The following is a 24,097-nucleotide window of genomic DNA, read 5'->3' as shown; positions in this document are numbered from 1 at the left end:
ATGGGAGGCAGAGCCTTCAGCTTTCAGGCTCCTCTCCTGTGGAACCAGCTCCCAATTCAGATCAGGGAGACAGACACCCTCTCTACTTTTAAGATTAGGCTTAAAACTTTCCTTTTTGCTAAAGCTTATAGTTAGGGCTGGATCAGGTGACCCTGAACCATCCCTTAGTTATGCTGCTATAGACGTAGACTGCTGGGGGGTTCCCATGATGCACTGTTTCTTTCTCTTTTTGCTCTGTATGCACCACTCTGCATTTAATCATTAGTGATTGATCTCTGCTCCCCTCCACAGCATGTCTTTTTCCTGGTTCTCTCCCTCAGCCCCAACCAGTCCCAGCAGAAGACTGCCCCTCCCTGAGCCTGGTTCTGCTGGAGGTTTCTTCCTGTTAAAAGGGAGTTTTTCCTTCCCACTGTAGCCAAGTGCTTGCTCACAGGGGGTCGTTTTGACCGTTGGGGTTTTACATAATTATTGTATGGCCTTGCCTTACAATATAAAGCGCCTTGGGGCAACTGTTTGTTGTGATTTGGCGCTATATAAAAAAAAAATTGATTGATTGATTGATTGATTGTGACAGAAGATTTGGCCATGAAAAGAGTGGCTGTGAAATTCGTGCCGAAGCTGCTGACGGCGGAGCAAAAGCACCTCCGTGTTGAAGTCTCACAGGACATGCTGTGACATGCCCACCTCTTCCACAATTTCTCGGATAGTCACATGACTGAAAAGTCACTGAAAGCCGTTTGAATCATCCGAATGGTTTCCACCTGGCTGTTGCGCAGTTTCTGGCAAAATTTGATGTAGTCGTGCTGCTCCAGTCGTTCCGTCTTTTTACTTGCAATGAAAATCCGCCAAGTGCACTACACATGTCCTCACACAAAGGCTGCTTCCCAGCAAATGATGCAATCAACAGGCGTGAAAAAGTTCATGCATGCACACGAAGGTTCAAGGTTAGCTGATGCAAGCACACGTGATTCAAATCCATCGGGTTTTTGCAAAAAATAAAAAGGACCGATACTTTTCTAACAGACCTCGTATATAACTAATTATATGGAACTGGGATAACATGGTGGCTTAGTGGTTAGCACTGTTATCTAACAGTGAGAAGGTCATGGGTTCGATTCCCACCTGTGGCCTTTCTGTGTGGAGTCTGCATGTTCTCTTTGTGTTTGCGTGGGTTCCCTGGTGGTGTTCCAGCTTCCACCCACATCCAAAGGCATGCACGTTAGGTGGATTGGAAACATTAAATTGTCCGTAGGTGTGCATGAGGGTGTGAATGTGTTTGTTTGTCTGTATGTGGCCCTGTGACAGACTGGCGTCCCATCCAAGGTGTACCCTGCCTCACACCCTATGACCGCTGGGATAGGCTCCAGCCCCCTGCGACCTGATCTTGGATAAGCGGTTGAAGATGAATGTGTATGTGTGTGTGTATATATATATATATATATATATATATAGGAACTGTTCATCATGTAATAAAGCCCTTTCCTGAAGCTTTCAGTGGACGGTAATATGGTGTCAAATCAGTGCCAAAACCACATTCACGTAAAAAATGCATTCACGCGTAGACATCAACTGTGCGCAAGCAAATTATCTCTGCACGCGTGCATGCAGACCAGCACACCCCCCGCCTGTTTGAAGTTGATTTCTGCTTGTGCGCAGGGAATTCCTGCTCTCTTGCTCAAAACCTATGGCACTATATGGGCTGGATTATGGCACTATGAGGGAGGTGAGCAGGTCGGCACTAGCTCTGCTGTGATTGGTCGTCTCTGGAGAGCAAGGTTTGATTGACAGCTCTCCTCTCTGACACGGAAGTCAGTCTGACACAATGGTGTTAAGCGACTGTCGCCTCATTTCTGTTTAAAACTTCACTCCAGTCATCATCTATCTCAGCAACAGATCTCTGAAGCTTCTGTACAACAATCATTTCCACATAAATTCAGCATTATTTCATCATAAATTATAGAAAGTACTAAAAATCACCTCCTGACACTCATCTGCAGACTGACTCTCTACACCCAAACCGATCAAAGGGAATAATGTGATTATTAACCATCAGACGGTAAAGTAAAACTTCTTAAAATCACATGCAAACCATGACGACACCATCTCCATGAAGAAGACAACAGCGTCTCCCTTTTAAAAATGATTTATTTATGAATCAAATCCAAACAAAACAGGGCCTGTACAAAATCCTGAAATAGCTGCATACATGAAAATACAAATACAAGAACATAAGGGGCTTATTGAATATTATTTACAAATATAAAATAAAATAAAATGCAACCACAACAAATCAAATTTGTCGATAAAAGAAACTAGTTTTAAAACATTACTGGATTCAATCAATGATAGAAACTTATAATTAAGTTTAAACTCATTTCTCCAATGAGTAATGTTTGGTTTTGTCTTCAAAAAAATGACATTTGTGTATGTAATGTTTGCTTAGTAAAATTCAATTATTAATACCAAAGTCATTACAATTAACATTCCAAATTTGATGTCTGTGATGGTTAGATCGCCAATCTAAATTCCTTTAGAGACAATCCATTGTAGAAGGTTGTTGGTAAAGTTGCTGACTGGTGATCAGAGCTTTTGGAAGGCACGGGTTTGCGTCCAGTGGGTGGTATGTGTTTTTCTTTTTTCATTCCACATAAGTGGCGCAATGTGGTCCCACAGATACCGGCTGTTTTATTTATTTATTCATTCCACATTTATTTATTTAATCCACATTAAGCTGCGCAATGTGGTGCACCTCGCACTGTTTCTGCTCGAAAGACATCTCGTGCACGAGCTCTCACACTGGAATCGTGCACGTCTGCCCGTCGACGCAATGTTTCGTGGTGCACAAATTCAAACTGTTTCACGCTGTTCCGCCATATGTGTCAAAACGTTATCCAAACTTCGCACTATGTCTGAAGGGGCCTTGAGAAATGATTCAATCTACCGACATCAATAGCCTTTTTGCTTAACGAGTTATCGGTCTTTCAGAGCAGCTGTTGTTTTTGAGGGTGTTTTATCAGGAAAATGATCATTTCTTTACATTGATTACAGACCCTGCAGTGGGTCTGCAATCAACTGCTTCTGTAATGGCGCCGTTTTGAAGCATGAAACAATGAAGCAATGCTCCGATCCACTGCTTTGTTGGTTCATTGCTTTGCTGCTTTTCAGAAGCGACAAGTCAGCTTCTTAACCCCTCTCAAAGCCAGTTAAAGATGTCAATCATGAGTCACTTTTGTGAGGATTAAAGTCACTAACTTGTTGCAGGTAAGAAAGAAGAATCGTCCTTCACTCCTTTCGCGCAACTCCAAACACTGCGCCGCTCTCAAGCGAATCACCGTTTAAATCAAATGACACCTCTTTCCAAACATTGTAACACAGACAACAGACTAAAATGTTTTTTTCCTCCCAAACTAAGACATCCTCTGCTCTTTATGAATGACACTGATGTTGACGTGCAGCACAGTCGGCTACAAGAGCTCAGTTCAGAGGCATGGAGTTAGATTAGTGACAATGTCTGAAAGGAAATGCTTTTGAGAAAAACTACAAATTTTTTTTTTTTATTCATGTCCAGAGATCAAGGATCCAGTGACCAATTTCAGATTTATTTAAGACTCAATAAAATGTTACTGAAAACATGTAAAGCCTACTTTAAGTACACAGAAGATTCAAAGAACGTATTGATAAGGGAATCAATAATGAATCGGATCGATAAGCGGAATCGATAATGGCATCGATATTGATAAAATCTTAACAATACCCATCCCTTATTATTTATGTTAAAATGTGTTAGTTATGCCAAAGATGCTTAAAAACACACAGAGATGTTTAAATGTAAAAAAAAAAAAAACTGTTTAAAATATGACAAAAGAAAAAACAGAATAGAAAGTTCTTGAAAAACATGTTTAAAATGTTTGAAAAGGGTGTAAAATGTGTGAAAGAATAGAAAGTTCTGTAAAAAAAAACATGTTTAAAATGTTTACAAAGGTTGTAAAATGTGTAAGTGCATAGATAGTTCCTTAAAAACACACAAATACTTTTAAAATGTGTTTAAGTTGTGTAAAAGAATAAAAAGAAACATACAAAAATGTTGAAATTGTGTGTATGTGTGTCGTGGGGGCGCGCAGCTATCCATTTGTTGTCTGAGGGGGAGCTCACTCTCCCACACTTTGAAAACCCCTGGTGTAGAGAGTCAGACTCTGGAGCGCCAGGTTTCATTAATCTCAGGTGATTTTTAGGACTTTCTATAATTTATGATGAAATAATACTGAATTTATGTGGAAATGATTGTTTTACAGAAGCCTCAGATCTGTCGCTGAGATAGATGATGACTGGAGTGAAGTTTTAAGCAGAAACGAGGCGATAATTGCTTAACACTGTTGTGTCAGACTGACTTCGGTGTCAGAGAGGAGGGCTGTCAATCAAACCTCGCTCCCAGAGACGAACAATCACATTAGAGCCAGTTCCGCCCCTGGTTCCCTCCCCATAGTGCCAAAATCCAACCCCCCGTAAGTTTCAAGCAGGAATTCCCTGTGTGCGAGCAAGAATCAACTTCGAGCAGGCGGAGGGCACGCTGGTCCTCGCATACAGCACCTTTGCGTATGCGTGCAGTTAATATCTATGCATGAATGCATTTTTTACGCAAGTGTGGTTTTGGCACTGATCTCATGCTAAACAGTAATTGCTAATCTAATAGAGTAAAACTGAAAACTGGTTTTAAGGCATTTCTCAGGAGCCGTGCCCTAAAACACCAGAATACAAACTGTATGTCGTAGCAAAATACAAACTCTATGTGGCGTGAAAAGCACTGATATTCGCTAATGTGAAGAAAATGTCAAAATCAGGCTCATCATTTTTTGTAAATAATTAAGAAATTACTTGTAGCAAATTACAAAACAAAAACAGTCAACCCCGGGGGGATAAAATACAGACTGCTGTGTGACTATTTACTCACAAGCTCATTTGTCCGAGCTCATCCTGCAGAGCCAGGAGCAGGTCTGACAGTGAGCCCAGGGACTCGGCTGGTGGCTTCAATCTGCTGTCAGGCGAGAAGCTCTTCTGCAGGCTTTTCTTGGCCCCGGAGCCGGCCCTTTGCAGCTCACGCACTCCCTCGCACAGCTGGGGTTGGTGATGCTTCATCATGTGAAGTATACTTTGTAAGTTTGCGTGCACCGAATGGCTTGGGCTTGTCGACTGTGACAGAAAGAAGACAATGTCAGTCATGAAGGGAAACCATTCTCAGGCCTTCAAGGTGACAAAGCATAAGAGGGGACTTACTGTTCCTGTAACAAAAGGCACATGTTTGCACCTACTCCTGCGTGGTGATGCCGACTGTTTTGGTCTTAATTTTTTCTGCAGGAAACAAAAGACTATCACCACTACAGCCAAAAAAACATTTAATTAACTAACTACAGGCAGGAAATGGATATATTTAGTTAAGTACCTTGACAGTCCTTTTTGTTTGCCTCTTTGGGTTCATCTCTTCAGCGGCTGAATTGGAAAGCTTAACATTGAGGTCAAACTCCCTTTGCAGCTGTGAACATCACAACAACAGCTTTTAAAAAATGGTTACCACAACAAAGCCACAATTATTTCTAATTAAAGGAAAATTTGTACAATTTGTTGACATTTCTCCTTTACTGAACAACAAAATTTATGTGAACTTCTTTATCAAATTATAGTGCAAAAAGGCGGGAAAAAACCTACAGGATATTAATTAAAAAACACAAGAACAGAAATGCTTGGACAGACTGTGCTCATGTTGAGGTAGCAAGACTTTATTAAACTGTAAATATTTCCCAGAGTATATAATCTCCTGTGCCTCAAGCCACCAACAAATTCATTTCTGGTCTGATTGCTCCTAATTTCTGTTTCACATTATTCCCAACATACAAAAATATTTCATCATCATTATATTATTCAACTGCAGTTCTTTATATTATTATATTACTGAAACCTACCAAGGGCTCATTTAATCAGGGTCAAAAGCCAAACGCGGACTTTCCAGTCTCTCTCAGAAAAAAAAGTTCAGTTGGATGGAATAGAAACAGTAAATTTTGCTGAGTAAAATTTACTCTGCTGGGATATGTTAAGAATAAATGAAAATATGCTATTTTACTTATAATTAGCTTTGCATGCTAACAATGCTAAAAGTTACCAAACTAAATAAAAGGTTTTGTGTTCATTATTTACAAAAAGTAACAAATGTTTAGAAGTATGTACACCATGCAGGTTTAAATGAACTAGATATTATATTGAATGAATGAAGTTGAATAGAGTGTATACTTGTGCCATAATGTGTTTAAGGGTTTTATCATGATGTGTTTTGAAACACAAGGTTCGGTCAGATCGGCACACAGAAATGATCACACAGACTGCATTTTGCTAGAATAAAAAGGCGTATATTTATTCCCCACAAAAGCAGTTACATCAAACACAAGTGGTTGCAGCGCATTTTTCTCTTACCGTGACGCCTTTAAGGTGGAGAGCCAACACCTTCAGCAGAGTGCGCCTGTCAACCGGCTGGGCGTTCGTACGTTAACCCGCAGCAGACTCTGTTGAAGCATGGTTCTACTCCCTCTTTTCTAGTGTGTCCGCGAAGGGAGGGTGAGTGGCCAACTCAACCTCCCTGGCGCACATAATTTCTTTAATCAACAGGCATCTGAAAGTTATTTCAAAGATATAATAAAAGCAGTTCTTCACTCCCAGTTCAGAATGATCCCAGCATGCTTCACTCCCAGTCGTTAGTGGCTACGAAAACAAAGTCGTGCTATCAGTGTAATAATAACAAGTACATCCAGCTCTTCGCTCCCAGTTCAGACTGACCCCAGAGTGCTAAAACAAAATTAAATTCTCAGGGTTACGTTAAGACAGGTGCAAAACAGCACAATAACATTTTTATTATACATGATGTCAAATGAATGAAAATGTGTATGCCTATGCTTTGATAGGTGTTCAACTGATTTATGATGGTTTTGAAATGATACAATATTATACTGTTTGATTAATGATTGAAATATGTGCTTATGATGAATTGTAGTGAACATGTTGAACTGCTGACAGGTGTGTTGACTCTCAAATCAGTAAAGTGTTTTGGTTTGTTTTCATAAATAACATATGCTTAAGTAGGGTGTAACATGTTGGTTTAAAACCTGTCAGACATTGACCATTTTAATAAAGTCATGACTAATGCCTGACATGATGTTTCATGATATGTTCAAAGGTCATGAGATCAAGATATGTACTGCAAATAATATTGTTGTTGCCTCTGTTTGTAATCAAATGGTTTGCACATTTATGTTTGAACTATGCTGATCAATAATGAACAGTTGAATGACTGTATTGTTCAAAATTAATTGCTGCTTCTGCATTCTGTAAAATGTGAGTGATTTCATAGTTTGACTTTGTTTCCACAGGGAAGAACAATGACTGGATTATGTGTTATCGGGGAGGCAACCTTGAAAGTGTCTGTAGAGACATTAACGCCACTAAAACTGAACACATGGACCTGTTCTCATACGGAGCTGAAAACAAGTGACTCTTTAATTAATTAGTTACACTTTGCCGCAAAAGGCAGAAAGTGGGGGTGTATGTACTGGTAAACCTCGGCACAGGGCACTTATCAAATCAGTTCCCATCACAACGTTGGACATTAAGAATTAACAACAATGCCTGCTTTATGGACTTCATGGAGTTATATATTTACATGAGGCAGAGGACGTGCGGGACTAGGAGCCCCGCCCGGACAGACTGATGCGCGGGACCAGGAGCCCCGCCCGGACAGATTGATGCGCGGGACTGGGAGCCCCGCCCGGACAGATTTCTGAACTGCAAGCTTAAAAACCTCTGTTTTTGAAAAGAAGTGTGTTCTTTTTGCTGCACATGCTGTGGGTATCGGTTTTTGTGGCATTAAAGATGTGTATGCATTCTGAGCCCATTTTTGCGCAAAGATGAATGATTTTTGATGACTGATCTGCTCTGCTGTTTTAATATACCTGGTAGGATTAACTTGAATTTAAATTATTGTTGTCTGTGTATTCTATTTGCACTGCCCACGGACTCACGAGGGGAAACCTGAGATTTTCTATGTTTTGAGTAAAGGTTATTTTTGTAGGAATGTGTTTTTTCCCCAACAGATAACATTTGATGTGGCAAGTAGAATTTATTACACAATTTTACAGTACGAGGTCTATTAGAAAAGTATCCGACCTTATTATTTTTTTCAAAAACCATATGGATTTGAATCACGTGTGATTGCGTCAGACAAGCTTGAACCCTCGTGCGCATGCGTGAGTTTTTCCACGCCTGTCGGTTGCGTCATTCGCCTGTGAGCAGGCTTTGAGTGAGGCGTGGTCCACCCCCTCGGCGGATTTTCATTGTCAGGAAATGGCGAAATGATTTGGGCTTTTTTTCCATCAGAATTTTTTCAGAAACTGTTAGAGACTGGCAGCTGGAAACCGTTCGAAAAATTTATCTGGCTTTCGGTGAAAATTTTACGGGCTTCACAGAGAATAAGGACTGTTACTACAGCTTTAAGGATGGTTTTAAGGACGCTCGTGCGCCGCGCTCCGTGCCGCCATCGACAGCCACAAACCACCGGATCATTTCTAAACGGATGGCTCTGTGGAGCCGCGACCGTCGTGTGCACTTTCTCTGGTTATCACAAGAGCTGGACATCAACCATTTTCCGGCAGATTTCACTTTTAACAAGAGATTTTGTCATGGAAAGCCGAGCGGAGGCTTCGCGCGTCACGACCGATTTGCTGATGGAGCGAGACAAAGGAACACCTCCATTTTGGTCTCACAGGACGGCTTTGAGATGGTGTTCAGACAGCTGTAGGTGGTTTTTCCATCGAGTGATTATACGAGAAATTGTGGATGTGCCTGGACATGCCAGAACATGTCCCGTGAGGCTTCATCACGGCGTTGCTGTGCGCCATGCGGCACCGCCGCGACGCGCGAAGCCTCCGCTCCTCTTTCCATGACAAAAACTCCTGTAACGGTGGAATGTGCCGTTCATTTCCAAACTGGACACTGTGTTTTATCCAGGACGTTGTCTGACTAGCACAGGAATTGTGAAAAGACGTGGACATCGGCACTTTTTCGACACATTGAGACAGACGTGCGGAGGAATTCCGCACGTCGCGGCGGTGCCACATGGCGCACAGCAACGCCGTGATGAAGCGTCACAGGACATGTTCTGGTATGTCCAGGCACATCCACAATTTCTCGGATAATCACTCGATGGAAAAACCACCGACAGCTGTCTGAACGCCATCTCAAAGCCGTCCTGTGAGACCAAAACGGAGGTGTTCCTTTGTCTCGCTCCATCAGCAAATCGGTCATGACGCGCGAAGCCTCCGCTCGGCTTTCCATGACAAAATCTCTTGTTAAAAGTGAAATCTGACGGAAAATGGTTGATGTCCAGCTCTTGTGATAACCAGAGAAAGTGCACACGACGGTCCCGGCTCCACAGAGCCATCCATTAGAAATGATCCGGTGGTTTGTGGCTCTCGATGGTGGCACGGAGCGCGGTGCGCCGAGCGTCCTTAAAGCCGTCCTTAAAGCTATAGTAACACTCCTTATTCTCTGTGAAGCCTGGAAAAGTTTCACCGAAAGCCAGATAAATTTTTCGAATGGTTTCCAGCTGCCAGTCTCTAACAGTTTCTGAAAAATTTCTGATGGAAAAAAAAAGCCCAAATCATTCCGCCATTTCCTGACAATGAAAATCCGCCAAGGGGGCTGGACCACTCCTCACTCAAAGTCCGCTCACAGGTGAATGTCGCAACCGACAGGCATGGAAAAACTCACGCATGCGCACGAGGGTTCAAGCTTGTCTGGCGCAATCACACGTGATTCAAATCCATATGGTTTTTGAAAAAAATAATAAGGTCGGATACTTTTCTAATAGACCTCGTATTCTCCGATTTAATCTGCTTTTATCTCTGTTTGTCAAAACTTTTAAGGAACGTCGACGGAGACTTCTCCCAGACTTAAAGGCGTCCTAATTTCTTTAAACACCACTTTAAAGGGTACCCAACATAAAGGTAAGGACAAACCTTTTTAAACAAAATTGTCCTATTGGCCATTTCCACAAATTGTGGTGTTTGAAGAAAAGTAGACGTCTCGCTCGTGCTTAAAGTATGTTTTACAGCAGATAAATTCATATCACAAAAAGTTATTAGTACCGAATTCGAAGCAGGGTGTTCGATCCCTCAACAGGGTGCGTGATCCCTGATACCCAGGTGTTCGATCCCTCAACAGGGTGCGTGATCCCTGATACCCAGGTGTTCGATCCCTCAACAGGGTGCGTGATCCCTGATACCCAGGTGTTCGATACCCAGGTGTTCGATCCCTCAACAGGGTGCGTGATCCCTGATACCCAGGTGTTCAATCCCTCAACAGGGTGTTCGATCCCTCAACAGGGTGCGTGATCCCTGATACCCAGGTGTTCGATCCCTCAACAGGGTGCGTGATCCCTGATACCCAGGTGTTCGATCCTGGAAGGAGGGTGTTCGATCCCTCAACAGGGTGTGTGATCCCTGATACCCAGGTGTTCAATCCTGGAAGGAGGGTGTTTGATCCCTCATTAAAGGTGCCTATCTGATTTCATCACAAAGCTGACTGTGTGATCTCTGACGCATCTGTCTTAAATGTTTGTATGTCTCAAAAACAATTCTGGAATAAAGTAATAAGGTGCACAATAATTCATTATAATAGATTTAATTGTTATATAATTAGTTTGATATATATTTCATTCATTTATATATTTAATTAATTATAATTAGGTTCAGAAAAAGTAAAAGAGAACAAGTATCTGTTGATCTGTTGGTCCTGTGTTACATTATAATTGCTATTTTGTTTGGGTTTGTATTTTCTGGTGGTACTTTGTGCTGGGCTGGTTCGCTCCTCAGTGATAAGTCCCCTAGGTACCGAAGAGTGTCGTGTTGAGAGGTACCAGAGAAGAATTCAACATTCCTCCATGACTGAAGATTCCTGAAACAATAAAGGGCGCACTGAGGAGTTTCTGTGGGTATTTAGTGTGGGTGGTTGAATTGTCGGACTGTTCCCTTTGTTAAAACCAGATCAAGATTGTGAAGTAACACCCAGAATTGATCCGCTGCAATCAGGGGTGCTCCCCATTGCACGATTGTAGTAGAAGCTTGATCACTGATCTTGATCTGAGGCCACGTAAGCACAAGGGGGACATTACCGGCAATTTTTTGTGTGTTTCCGAGAGTAGTTCATGTGTCTCCGTATCAGTGATATAACACTAAAATTGACAATGTCTGAACCCAGATCATTTATGGACCTTTGGTCCACTTTCAAGACATTCTATTTGAAATCTGTAGAAGATAAAAATCGTAAACCAGAAGAAAAAATTTAGAGACAATTCTCAGTGACATGCAGGGAAGAGAAGAGTTAAAATGGCCTGAAGTGAAAAATGCTCTCAGTACTTGTAAAAAAAAATGCTGACTGCATTGGAACACCAGTACAGAGTAGTTCTGAGAAAAAAAAATTAGAAGCACAAAAATTAAAAGCAGAAAATAAGGACCTGTTTAAAATCAAGAAAAAAATTGTGCAAAAACAGCTGAGAAAAATCATATTCATTATCACAATGCTGTAATACAGCTTCTTGCCTGTAAATCTTGGGAAGAAACTGTGGCTCAGAAAAATGACCAACACAGAGAATTCTTAAAATGAACATAAAGCATCTCCAGTCAATGAATCCTTGAAAGTAAATACACCATTATTACCATTAGTAAGACCTTTCACATGATACCAACAATGCATCATTTCTTAAACATCAATAAGTGCCACTTTTGTCCAAATACTTTTGGTCCATTCATCAAAGCATCCCAAATCATATATCATCTTGTTCAGCATAATAAGCACATTCCAAAATTATCATGTTAATAACTATCATATAATTCATTTAAGCAAGCAATCAATGTCTCATCCATGTTTACAACAGGTTTATCCTGCTTCTAGTTACTTTCAATTATAATATGGCTAAATCTGACACAACAATATCTGAGAAAATACCACTACCTCTAAAGAGTGAAGTGGCACCTGTGGTACAGAGAATTTATCCTACATTGACAGACAGCTCACCACCTTATAATAATGTTATGGTGATTCAAAATGGCACACTGCCAATGACACCACAGTCTGTCCAAGCTCCAATTCTAGTGATTAAGTCTGGACTGATGGACTGTGAGGAGACTCCAGGATTGGTCAGCAGTGAGGGTCCTCTGGGTCCTCCACCGTCTCCCCAGGGAGATACTGGTGGTGACCTGAGGGGCGCCTCGGGTTCTATTAGCGGCTCAATAATATCCTCTACTCCACAGGGTCCATCAGCCCAGGGTAAACAGAAAAAAAAAAAAGAAGCAGGAAGGAGGATTCAGAGAGTGATGAAGACAGATGTGACTTGACAGGATGGGAAGGTGGAACTTATGGGGGAGACTTGCTTGACCCTGACTCACATAAATGTCTCAGACAAGTAAGACAACACAATAAACATAAACGTGAGGAGAAAGTACATGAGAAAATGTATCAGAAATGAGAAAAACAACGTCTCAAGCTCATGAAACAATACAAAATTGACTCAGACAGTGAGGACGTCGACCAATGTGGAAGTCCACCCCCTGTTTCTGGAGTGGTGAAAATAAAGGATCCAAAGGTGTACAGATTATACAAACCACAAAGAGGGATAGAAAAACTATCTAAAAGACTCAATGAGTTGTCTCTGGAGGACAATAAACAGATACTCAGAGATACTGAAGAAGAAAAATACCTCCACAAGAAAGCACGAGACAGGGAGAGACAAGAGGAAAAGTTAAATCTCATACATCTAACAAATGAGGACAGTGAGGGAAAGGAAGCTGATCAAAATGAGTCTCAAAACATTGATGCTAGATCTCAAATGGCCAACTGCTGCTCCCTAGTGGTAAATAGTGATAAACACACCCATGAGACAGAGTCCAGTAAAAACTTTCATCACAACCTGACAGCTGTAAGCCATCCCATGGTGACTAGACAAAAGACTAAAAACACTGCATTAAGTGAAATTGATTTACAAACTCCTCTGAATGCACCACTGTTTGAAGGAGTAGGAGGACGCCAGGTCTATCAAGCCTGGAAAACACGTGACATGTTTGCAATCAAAGATAGGCTACCGCCCCTGTCTGGGGGAGCAGGCCTCTGGATCAGGCAATTGGAAGACCTCACAGGAAGTATGTATTTACCATTGGGTGATGAGCGCGCTCTGGTGGCAGCCTGTGCATCCAGAAATGAAAGCGTGGTACTGGAAGAAGCAGCCAAAATTACCACATTTCCTGATGATATGCCATTTGATAATGTAAGGCGCGAGTATTATGCTGCACTCAGAGATAAATACCCTTACAATATAACATCTGGCACAGCCTCATACTCACCAAAAGAAGATGAGTCCCCTGAAGGATTCATACAAAGAACCGTAAATCATTGGACTGACTTAACTGGCCGACATCCGGGTACAGGTGACACTGGTGCACAGATCCTGTTTAAACAGTCTGTGTTTTCTGGTCTCCCTGCTCCTGTAAAGGCTAAACTGGACGACAGAGCTGAGATTTCTGTCATGCCAATGGATAGATGGAAGTTACATGTGATACACTTCCTGAAAAATTTCAATGTAAGGCAAGCAGAAGACCAGAGTGAGTAAACAAAAATGGAACTGAAGTTGCTCAAAATGCAACTCAAAGAAGCTGAAGCCAAAATCAGCAAAAAGGATAAAAATGGCTCAGATCAGCTCCAGATGGCTCAAGTGCCACAACCTGTGGCTGGGGCCTTTGGACAGAAATGGCCATATCCACCTTATGTACCACCACCTCCATGGCCCGACCAACAGCAATGGCCATCAGGCATGAATCAAAATAGGGGTGGAAAAGGTAGAGGCCGTTTCCGCCCACGAACAGGACGTGGGGGTCAAGGAGGTTCTATGAGGGGAACAGGAACAGGTCAGGGTGGACCACAGCCAGGCGTGTGTTACAACTGTGGTCAACCAGGACACTGGGCTAAGAACTGCTCACAAGCTGCCCAGGATTATGTACACCAACCCCAACAGGACATGGTGCCATCAGCTGGCAATCCCTTCTGGTCACCACAAGGAGGCCAGTTTCCTCAATAGGGAGGCCTAGAGAACCCTACGCAGGGCGCCTTAGCCCCTCCCATGCTGACCGTGTCTATGAACCACAGGGAAGTGGATTTCATGGTGGACACTGGTGCAACCTACTCTACGCTGATCAAGGCTGACTCCAATATTCCACTATCCTCTACTGCTGTGAGGGTCAAGGGGTTCTCTGGGAAATCTGCGGCTATACCAAGAACTGTGCCAGTTCAAGTGACTATGGGGAGCCAGAGATTCATGCATCAGTTTCTGGCATCAACAGACTGTCCTGTCAATCTTTTGGGAAGAGACATCATTGGTAAAGTGTGGTGTGGAAGTGTCCTGTTCAAAGGCTGGGACTATAGTGACTCAGAGATGGCAAAGTGTTGCCCTGCCACTTCCAGCTCAATGGAGGGATGATGTTGCTGCAACCTGACACTGCACCCACTATACCCAACGAACATGCTGAGATCTATTGGGGACTGCTTTGTTCAGAATCTGCCACGGCCACAGGCATATTGACTGTCTATCGTAAGTGGGAGCCCTGGATCAAGTCTCTCCAACCTTATGTTCCTCCACCAGACCCTTTTCATGTCACCCTAAATTACACCAGGCAAACTGATCTTGTGTATGATGAAGCATTTCAAGAGCAGCTTGACCAGACATGTTGGTTCATTATCTCTGATGGGTTGTTTGTCGGGCCTGAAGGTGTTGTTGCAGTGGTAGAACTAGATGCAGAACAAAATGAGTGGCTTGCACTCTCTGATGTTTCTTGCCCTCATGTCTCGCTTACATTGCATTCTGGACACCAAGCCAAAGAATTGGGTCCCATGACTAAGAGGCTAAAAGAAACTATGGACTGGCAGAACTCTCAGTTGCCCCAAGTCAAGCACTCACCATCCCAGAAAGCCTACTACATTCCTTGGTCCTTACATGATAGTGCATTTTTGGAAAAACAGTTTTTGGAACGACATCATGGTGCCGAACAAACTAACCATGAGAATACCATACCTCTGTTGGACAGCATGCCCCAGAAATTGTGGGCCACCTCTCCAACAGATGTTGGACGTATTGATGTGCCACCTGTTATGTTTGAGGTCAAACCTGGTCCACCTGTTTGGATTCCACAGTATCCCATTTCAGACGCGGCTGCACAAGGCATAAAGACCACCACTGAAGGGCTAATTGACTCCGGTGTTTTGATCGAGACCGAATCTGACTACAACACTCCTATTTTACCTGTTCCAAAACCAAACACAGACAAATACCACATGGTGCACCATTTGAGACGTATTAATGACATAATTCAGACAAAGTGTCTCTCTGTTCCTAATCCGTACACAGCTTTGTCATTGCTAACACCAAAACATAAGTTCTTCAAAGTAATTGATCTGGCAAATGCGTTTTTTTTTTTTAGTGTTCCTTTGTTGGTTCAACTCCAAAGATTTTTTTGAATTAGATAGATAGCTAGCTCGATAGATAGCTTTTATTGTCATTGTCATTACAACATTACATGCATTAGCTGAAGCGCTAAAACATTCAAAAGGTGAAAATGTGACAATCTACACTGACTCTGCATATACTTATGGTGTAGTTCACTATGAGTTGGCAAGATGGTACAAGACTGACCTTTTGACAGCAGCAGGACAACCTGTAAAACATTATGACATAGTGACTCACCTGGCAGAAGCCATGATGGGACCTAACAAACTGGCTATAGTAAAATGCAGAGGACATTCAAAAGACCAAGCAGTAAATGTCTATGAAGGAAACAATCAGGCAGACATGGCAGCAAAGGCAGCTGCAGGGTACCAAGGAGAGTTGATTATGTACTCAGAAGAGGAAGAAGCCGAGTTGCAAGGACACACATTAACAAAGTGGGATGTGTGTGAAATGCAAGATGATGCAGGAGCATATGAGAAATCAGTGTGGAAACAATATGGAGCAATAGAAAAGGACAGACTTTGGAGATTTATTCATGGGAGAATCTGCTTACCATCAGCATTGGCACATATAATAATTGATGGAGCACATGGTATGGCTCATTTGTCAAGAAGGCAGACAGAGAAAAAATTGTGTCAGAACACTGGTGGCATCCCAGACTAACTGAACTGATTAAACATCAATTGGAAAACTGCAAGGTATGTCTGGAGTACAATGCGCATCCAGGCATGACCCCCACAATGGGGTCATATCCGGTGCCAATTGCTCCTTTTCAGGACATAGTAATTGATTACACAGACATGGGCCCAGAAAACCGAACTCAAGGTTACAGGTACTTGCTGGTCATTGTTCATTGCTATACAAAGTGGGTAGACGCCATCCCCACCAAAAAGGAAGATGCTGCATCAGTGTGCAAATATCTGATCAATCAGTTCATACCTAGACATGGGTTTCCAAGATCAATCAGATCAGACAATGGTTCACATTTCAAAAATGAAGATTTGGCTAGAGTCGAGAAAAGTATGGGCATTAAACACAGATTTGGCTCCGTTTATCACCCACAGTCCCAAGGACTGGTGGAGAGAGCAAATCGGACACTAAAAGAGAAGCTGGCTAAAATTTGTGCTGACTCAAAACTGACCTGGGTACAGGCATTGCCAATTGCCTTGATGGCTATCAGGGCTTCTGTTAACTCATCAACAGGATTCTCCCCGCATGAACTTTACATAGGAAGGAGTTTTCCCAATCCAGCTGCCACTGGCATAAGGGGGACGCCCCTAGATGTCAACCAAACATACTACCTATTATTTGCTACTAACTGCATTGGTAGCCTTGCTCTCGTTCCAGGTGCAGCAACGAGAAGGCAATCCTCCACAGGGACCTGTGGGGAACAAAGTAGATCCAGGAGATTGGATCTGGTTGAAGGTAATTGTGGGACCTGACTGTTGTACATTAATTCCAGACAATTCAGGTGACAGTGGTGTCATTGCTCAAGCCAAAGCTAATCTAACTCAAATTCGGGATGCAATTGAAAGTGCAAAATAAAGGGGGATTTTTTTTAACTGGTTATTTTCAGGAGGTTGGAGATAATGGATGATCAAGATGGCTATGATATTTTTGTTTGTGTTCTTAGTAATGACATTGATTGTATGTTGTGGTGTTCCATGCCTTAGAACTCTGATTACCAAGTTCATTGATAGTACAATTGCTAGTCAGCGACTTGTGTTGGGAATTAATCCTGGGGAAGTAGATGAACTATTAGAAGTTAATGAATGTCTGTAAGGTGTTGTCCACAGTTTAACTGTGGACAAAAGGGGGAAATTGTTAAGAATAAATGAAAATATATGCTATTTTACTTATAATTAGCTTTGCATACTAACAATGCTAAAAGTTACCAAACTAAACAAAAGGTTTTGTGTTCATTATTTACAAAAAGTAACAAATGTTTAGAAGTATGTACACCATGCAGGTTTAAATGAACTAGATATTGTATTGAATGAATGAAGTTGAATAGAGTGTATTCTTGTGCCATAATGTGTTTAAAGGTTTTATCATGATGTCAAATGAATGAAAATGTGTATGCCTATGCTTTGATTGGTGTTCAACTGATTTATGATGGTTTTGAAATGATACAATATTATACTGTTTGATTAATGATTGAAATATGTGCTTATGATGAATTGTATTGAACATGTTGAACTGCTGACAGGTGTGTTGACTCTCAAATCAGTAAAGTGTTTTGGTTTAAGGTTTTCATAAATAACATATGCTTAAGTAGGGTGTAACATGTTGGTTTAAAACATGTCAGACATTGACCATTTTAATAAAGTCATGACTAATGCCTGACATGATGTTTCATGATATGTTCAAAGGTCATGAGGTCAAGATGTGTACTGCAAATAATATTGTTGTTGCCTCTGTTTGTAATCAAATGGTTTGCACATTTATGTTTGAACTATGCTGATCAATAATGAACAGTTGAATGACTGTATTGTTCAAAATTAATTGCTGCTTCTGCATTCTGTAAATGTGAGTGATTTCATAGTTTGACTTTGTTTCCACAGGGAAGAACAATGACTGGATTATGTGTTATCGGGGAGGCAACCTTGAAAGTGTCTGTAGAGACATTAACGCCACTAAAACTGAACACATGGACCTGTTCTCATACGGAGCTGAAAACAAGAAAACAGTGATTCTTTAATTAATTAGTTACACTTGCTTGCTTTATGGACTTCATGGATTTACATATTTACATGAGGCCGAGGACGTGCGGGACTGGGAGCCCCGCCCGGACAGATTGACGTGCGGGACTGGGAGCCCCGCCCAGACAGATTTCTGAACTGCAAGCTTAAAAACTCTGTTTTTGAAAAGAAGTGTGTTCTTTTTGCTGCACATGCTGTGGGTATCAGTTTTTGTGGCATTACAGATGTGTATGCATTCTGAACCCATTTTTGTGCAAAGATGAATGATTTTTGATGACTGATCTGCTCTGCTGTTTTAATAAACCTGGTAGGATTAACTTGAATTTAAATTATTGTTGTCTGTGTATTCTATTTGCACTGCCCACGGACTCACGAGGGGAAACCTGAGATTTTCTGTTTTGAGTAAAGGTTATTTTTGTAGGAATGTGTTTTTTCCCCCCAACAGATAACATTTGATCCCAGTCTAAATAAAGTAAAACACTCTATTGTAAAGTGAAATCATCTCTACCATTGTCACCGACCGAACCCCCCCCCCCCCCCCCCGTAAAAAATGGCCCACAGTGCCTCCACTGTACATGCGTCATTTCTGAGCTCAGCAGCTCCTGTGGACGGACTGTCTTCACCCAAAGCAATCAAATGGATTAAATGGGATTATTAACTATCAGACGACAAAGTAAAACCTCTTAAATAATTCTAAAGTCAGTTTTAAGCAGGAAGGAGGTGAGATTCTGTGATGCTCTGAAATGACGGACACTCCGTGGATGCAACAGCTAGCAGCTTGTGAGCTCTGATCGCTTCCTCTGTCTTTTATGATGAAATGATGCTGAATTTATGTGGAAATGATTTTTGTACAAAAGCTTCAGATATTTGTCGCTGAGACAGATGATGACTGGAGAGCAGGTTTAAACAGAAACGAGGTGATAATCAGTGAACCGCGGCTAATGACGCATGCGCAGTGAAGGCAGGGCGGACAGAGTTTTAGGGTGGACCGTTCGGTCGGCGACACAGTCTACTCAACGCAAGTGGTTCTACTCCAATAAAAGTTGATTTTACACTATGTTAAGTTGATTTAACCCTTTGGCAGAGTATATTCAACTCTATTTAAACTGGGACCAAATGTTATCCCAGCAGAGTAAATTTTACTCGGCAAAATTTAGTGTGTGAGTAAATTAAGTGCAAAATCTCCTCTTTAGTATTGGTTTTTACAGACAAATAGTGAGCTATTTAATCGGGTCAAACATCACAACACACATTTCTAGTCCTTTTTTTGAAAATATGTTCAGTTTGATTAAATATAAACTTGTGGTCACTGAGATGTCATTAGGGGGATACATTTTCTTTAGGCTTCACCATGTTAATGTCTCTGACAATCTCCATTAGAACAAATGAAAACTTGCATTTTGCAAATAATTTAACATCAAATTGAAGACTACATGACAAGCAGTTCCTCAGATATGACAGAATGACTAGAGCAGCACCTACGGATGGATGACTGGACAATCAAACAATACATATACTACCTTATGGGGGGGGGGGGGGGGGTTTGCTGGCAAGTAGGTTTCATCAGATTGGTAAATTATTCAGGGGATACACAGGTCACATTTTAGAGTTGATTAAAAAAAGTGTGTGTATAGACCTGGACTGACCTTGTCTGTTTTCTCCTGAATAAGTTTATGGTTATGTTCCTCTTTCAGTAGTTTCTGCTCCAGAGAAGCAATCTTCATCTGAAAGCAAATTTATTTTGAAAATGTGAACTTAGCATTCATTGTGTACAGATCAGGGATTTTACTCACATACTGGAAAACTAAGATGTTACCTCTGCCAGACTTTGGGTTGTGCAGAGTTGAAGATAATCAGATTCAAGTTTCTCCAGCTTTTCTTGCTGAGTTTGAGTGCTTGAAAATATTGGACATTTCTGGCTCTGAAGTGAAGCCTAAAAGGGAGTTTAAAAAAAGCTGTATGATAATTAACACCATTTATATCCAGAAAAGCCAGAAACTAAAAAAAAAAAAAAAAGTAATAATAAACTCACTTATTATTCTTTTGTTCCTGAGTAAATGTGATTTAACTGAAAAATGTTTGAAGCTACAGTGTGTTTAGTGTCATCTAGTGGCGAAGTTAAAGGTTGCATTATGGTGCCACTGGTCTTTCAATTATTGGGTGATGGGGATTCATGCTCACTCACTTTCTCTTGTGATAAGCAATATATGTAATCATCCATTTAAAAAAAGTGAGGGTTCTTCAACTTGTTACTACGGGGCCATTAATGTAGCTAAAGTATTGTAAATGCATGTGGACACTCGCTAATGTGGATTCAAAATCCATGTACAAATAGGCAAATGTGTAGAGGTCAAGTCAGAGCCGATGCTGCTGCCCCACTTTGCAGCATACAGGATACCACAGAACCACCTTGGGTCCTGGATGGCAACCACCCAGGGAGATAACTGGTCCTTCTCCACATCTCGAAAGTAACCATTTATCTGCCACTGCCAAGTCAAGCGTGGGCGTTCCCTTGGCCTTCTCCGAGTAGTTATTAAGTGTGGGGTAAAGAAACCTTTGTTTGTGTTGTACTTCCTTTGAGTTGGTACAACCTTTAATGTGTTGTGAAGGTTTGCAAAGCCTTTTTGTGTTTGGGGGACTTCTGTTTTGCAGCAGACAAGTTATTAAATTAAATTATTATATGTGATGCAGGTTATATTTGTTCGTGTTCTGTGTTTGCAAGCTTTTTCAATTTGCAAGATGATTTTTGACTGAATTACCTGTTGAATTTATGCAGACGCTTTTTGCATTTGTGTTTTCTGTTTTTACTTGTGCTGTCTCAATTTGGATGTGTTGTGGCCAGCGTCGCAGACCGAACGGTCCGCCCCTAAAAATTGATCCGCCCTGCCCCCACTGCACATGCGTCATTTCGGAGCACAGCCACGCTAAGACAATCTCTTCACCCAATGTGATCAAATGGATTAATGGGATTATTACCCACCAGATGACAAGGTAAAACCTCTTAAATCATGCTAAAGTCAGTTTTAAGCAAAAACAAGGCAATACTCGACGCTTTGAAATGACCGACACACAGTAAATGCATCAACTAGCAGCTCGTGTAGCCGCGGCACTCTGATCGCTTCCTCCATCTTTTATGATGAAATAATGCTGAATTTACATGAAAATGATTGTTGTACAAAAGCTTGTGAAGATAGGGAGGACCGATTTTTAGGGGGGACCATTTGGTCTGCGACACCAGTATTGGCCACCATAGAATAAAGACAACAAATGCAAAATATGTTTTGCTGTGATAATACAAACACAGCTTCAATCTGAAAAATCCTGAAGTCTTAATTTTGAATTATTTAACAGAATTTACTGTGAGGGTACCTGTTCTTCAAACAAAGCGTGTCTCCCCTTCTGAACATCTTGGGAGAATTTCTGGCAACTTTTCTCTGCTTGCTTCCTTTCAAGCTCCAATTTCCTAATTTTCTCTTGGAGGGTCTTCAGTGCATCAACAACACCTGAAGGAGTTCAAAAACAGAAAAGCATATCTGGTTTTCAATAAATAAATAAATAAGTGGGCGTAACAAAAGCTTTGTATGAAACAAATAGCGGGAGAGCTCTAAACATACCTTGGCTGTCAATACTGGATTTGTTCTGAAACACCCGAGTGCTACTTGTGTGTAAGTTCATGTTTCTCGGTGAGTGTCCAGGGACCTCCAGCTTCCTTGGCACGAGTAGTATCCTGTCTGGAAGCTGGTAAAAGCTTCCAACAAAACTGTTCAGTGAGGCTGAGTCTGACATCTGCAACCAGAAGGCAAGGACAAACTTACAAAATTAATAAATTAATGTTGAAATTCAACATTTCAACCATTTTTGAATGTGTAATTTCAACAGCACTGTTGTGGCACACCAGGGGTCGAAATAGTACATGCATGTGCTAGTTTGTGCACGTATTATTCGAGCGGCGCACGTAATTTTATACTGCACTAGCACTGGTGCAAGTAACTTTATCCAAGTTTTATCAACTATAAGCACCAGCAGAATGAACCAATAAAGGAATAAATAATGAAAAAAAAAAACAAAACAGTTTCCAGTGTGTTGTTTTCATCTTCTCTGCGTTTTATGACTCTCACACAAAGAGTGAGTTGCTGTGCTCCATTTGTTGTGTTCGCGCGTGCACATGTAAACAAAGAAAAAACTGGCCGCCACTGCGATTCCTCTCTCTCTCTCTGCCCTCAAACTCTGTCATCATTGTGTTATAAACCAGTCACCATTTGTTTTATTATACATATGGGTAGTTAATAAAATTATCTTCACGGACGATTAGTTCGTGTGCGCATGTGAAAAAAAAAAAGGCTGCCGCTGCGGTTCCTTTACGGAACCTTGGAGAGGTCACCTGAAGTGGTATTTTTTCTGGCCATGATAATTTGTGCGCACATTTTCCATTAATTGAGCCCATGAATTAATAAAACGTGCTCTCAAATTAATAAAACGTGCGCACATTTTCCTGGCCGTGATTAATTCATGCGCACGTTTTCCTTTCATTGAGCCCTTGAATTAATAAAACGTGCGCTCAAATTAATAAAACGTGCGTACATTTTTCTGGTCATGATAATTCATGCGCACGTTTTCCTTTAATTGAGCCCTCGAATTAATAAAACGTGCGCACCTTTTCCTTTCGTTCAAAATGAACTCCATAATATGACCTAAATTGTCATCCTCATGACGGGGAGACGCTTCGCCCTCAGCATCCTTTTTAATGTGCTTAAACTCCAGATGATGCCATGCTGGGCAGTTAGAGTTCTCTGTATGTCCTTGTGCGCCCAAACCATGATGATATACCCTGACCAGATCCATTTCTAATGGGGAAATGTATTACATTGTCTCCTGGTTTGTTGGCTAATAGCCAACATTTATGTGTCAAGACAATATTGAATAATTGAGTGCACGTTTTACAAATTGTGGCCATGTTTAAGTAGATCGTGCCCTTGTTTTACTCAAACGATGCTTAAAACGTTCGCACAATTTCATAAAACGAGCGCACAATATCATAAAACAGGCGCACAATATAATAAAATGTGCGCACATTCTTTCCACATGCAAAACATTTTGCGATGACACTTCCAGGGCTCTGCAGTTCCTCTCTCTCTCTCCCCTCAAACTCTGTCATAATTGTGTTATAAACCAGTCACCATTTGTTTTATTATACATCTGTGTAGTTAATAAATAAAATAATCTTCACGGACGATTCGTCCACCCGCGCACGTAGAAAAAAAAACTGCCGCTGCTGCTGCTCTCCCCTCAAATTCTCCCCAGAGAGGAAGAGTCTGACACATCAGAGGAGGAGTTTTAAGGTTGATATAAGACTGACTTTTGGTTGTGCAAGTAACTTTTTTTGGTGCAAGTAATTTTTTTTGTTACTAGCACCAGTGCAAGTAGGTTAAAAAAATGTATTTCGGCCCCTGCACACAGAACAAATTTGTAAAAAAAAAAAAAAAAAAAAAAAAAAAAAAAGTGTCACTGTCCAAATATGTTTATGTTTATCACAGTTTGCAAATGGGAAATATTGCCAAATTGGACCTCGACCAAACTGGAATTGTGCTACTGTGCTAAATTCCCACAAGTGCGCAAAGCCCTTGTCTGAAAGTGGACCTATTGTTACAATTTAACCCTGTTGTTGATGTAAATAAAGTCCAAGACAGTGACTTGGAAATGTTCATGTTTCCATCCCCTGACTTGTCTAAAGAAAACTGCAATAAAACTGATTATTATTTACAGGTTTTACCAAGTTTATCAGAAATGTGCAACATTATTTATGGAGTACCAC

General features: G+C 41.3%; 1 protein-coding gene across 5 annotated transcripts in view; it reads right to left on the bottom strand.

Annotated features, from left to right (window-relative positions):
• The window catches only part of LOC117509510 (centrosomal protein cep57l1-like), a 43,072-nt gene that overhangs the window by 2,383 nt on the left and 16,592 nt on the right, over positions 1-24,097 (bottom strand). For 4 of the 5 annotated variants that reach the window (XR_004560419.1, XM_034169231.1, XM_034169232.1 and 1 more), the window contains 7 exons: positions 21,900-22,071; positions 21,655-21,788; positions 20,102-20,218; positions 19,932-20,009; positions 5,438-5,527; positions 5,272-5,346; positions 4,949-5,187 (listed from right to left, as the gene is read on the bottom strand). Coding sequence is in view for 4 of the 5 variants with exons in the window: in XM_034169231.1 (XP_034025122.1) it covers positions 4,949-5,187; positions 5,272-5,346; positions 5,438-5,527; positions 19,932-20,009; positions 20,102-20,218; positions 21,655-21,788; positions 21,900-22,071 (905 nt within the window). In the remaining variant the exon portion in view is untranslated. The remainder of the gene's footprint in view (positions 1-4,948; positions 5,188-5,271; positions 5,347-5,437; positions 5,528-19,931; positions 20,010-20,101; positions 20,219-21,654; positions 21,789-21,899; positions 22,072-24,097) is intronic. The other variant, XM_034169234.1, reaches the window with a different exon arrangement.

This window comes from Thalassophryne amazonica, chromosome 4, assembly GCF_902500255.1.
Source record: "Thalassophryne amazonica chromosome 4, fThaAma1.1, whole genome shotgun sequence".
Taxonomy (NCBI): domain Eukaryota; kingdom Metazoa; phylum Chordata; class Actinopteri; order Batrachoidiformes; family Batrachoididae; genus Thalassophryne; species Thalassophryne amazonica.
The sequence above is the reverse complement of the archived record's forward strand: the minus strand, read 5'-3'. Positions and strand labels throughout refer to the sequence as shown.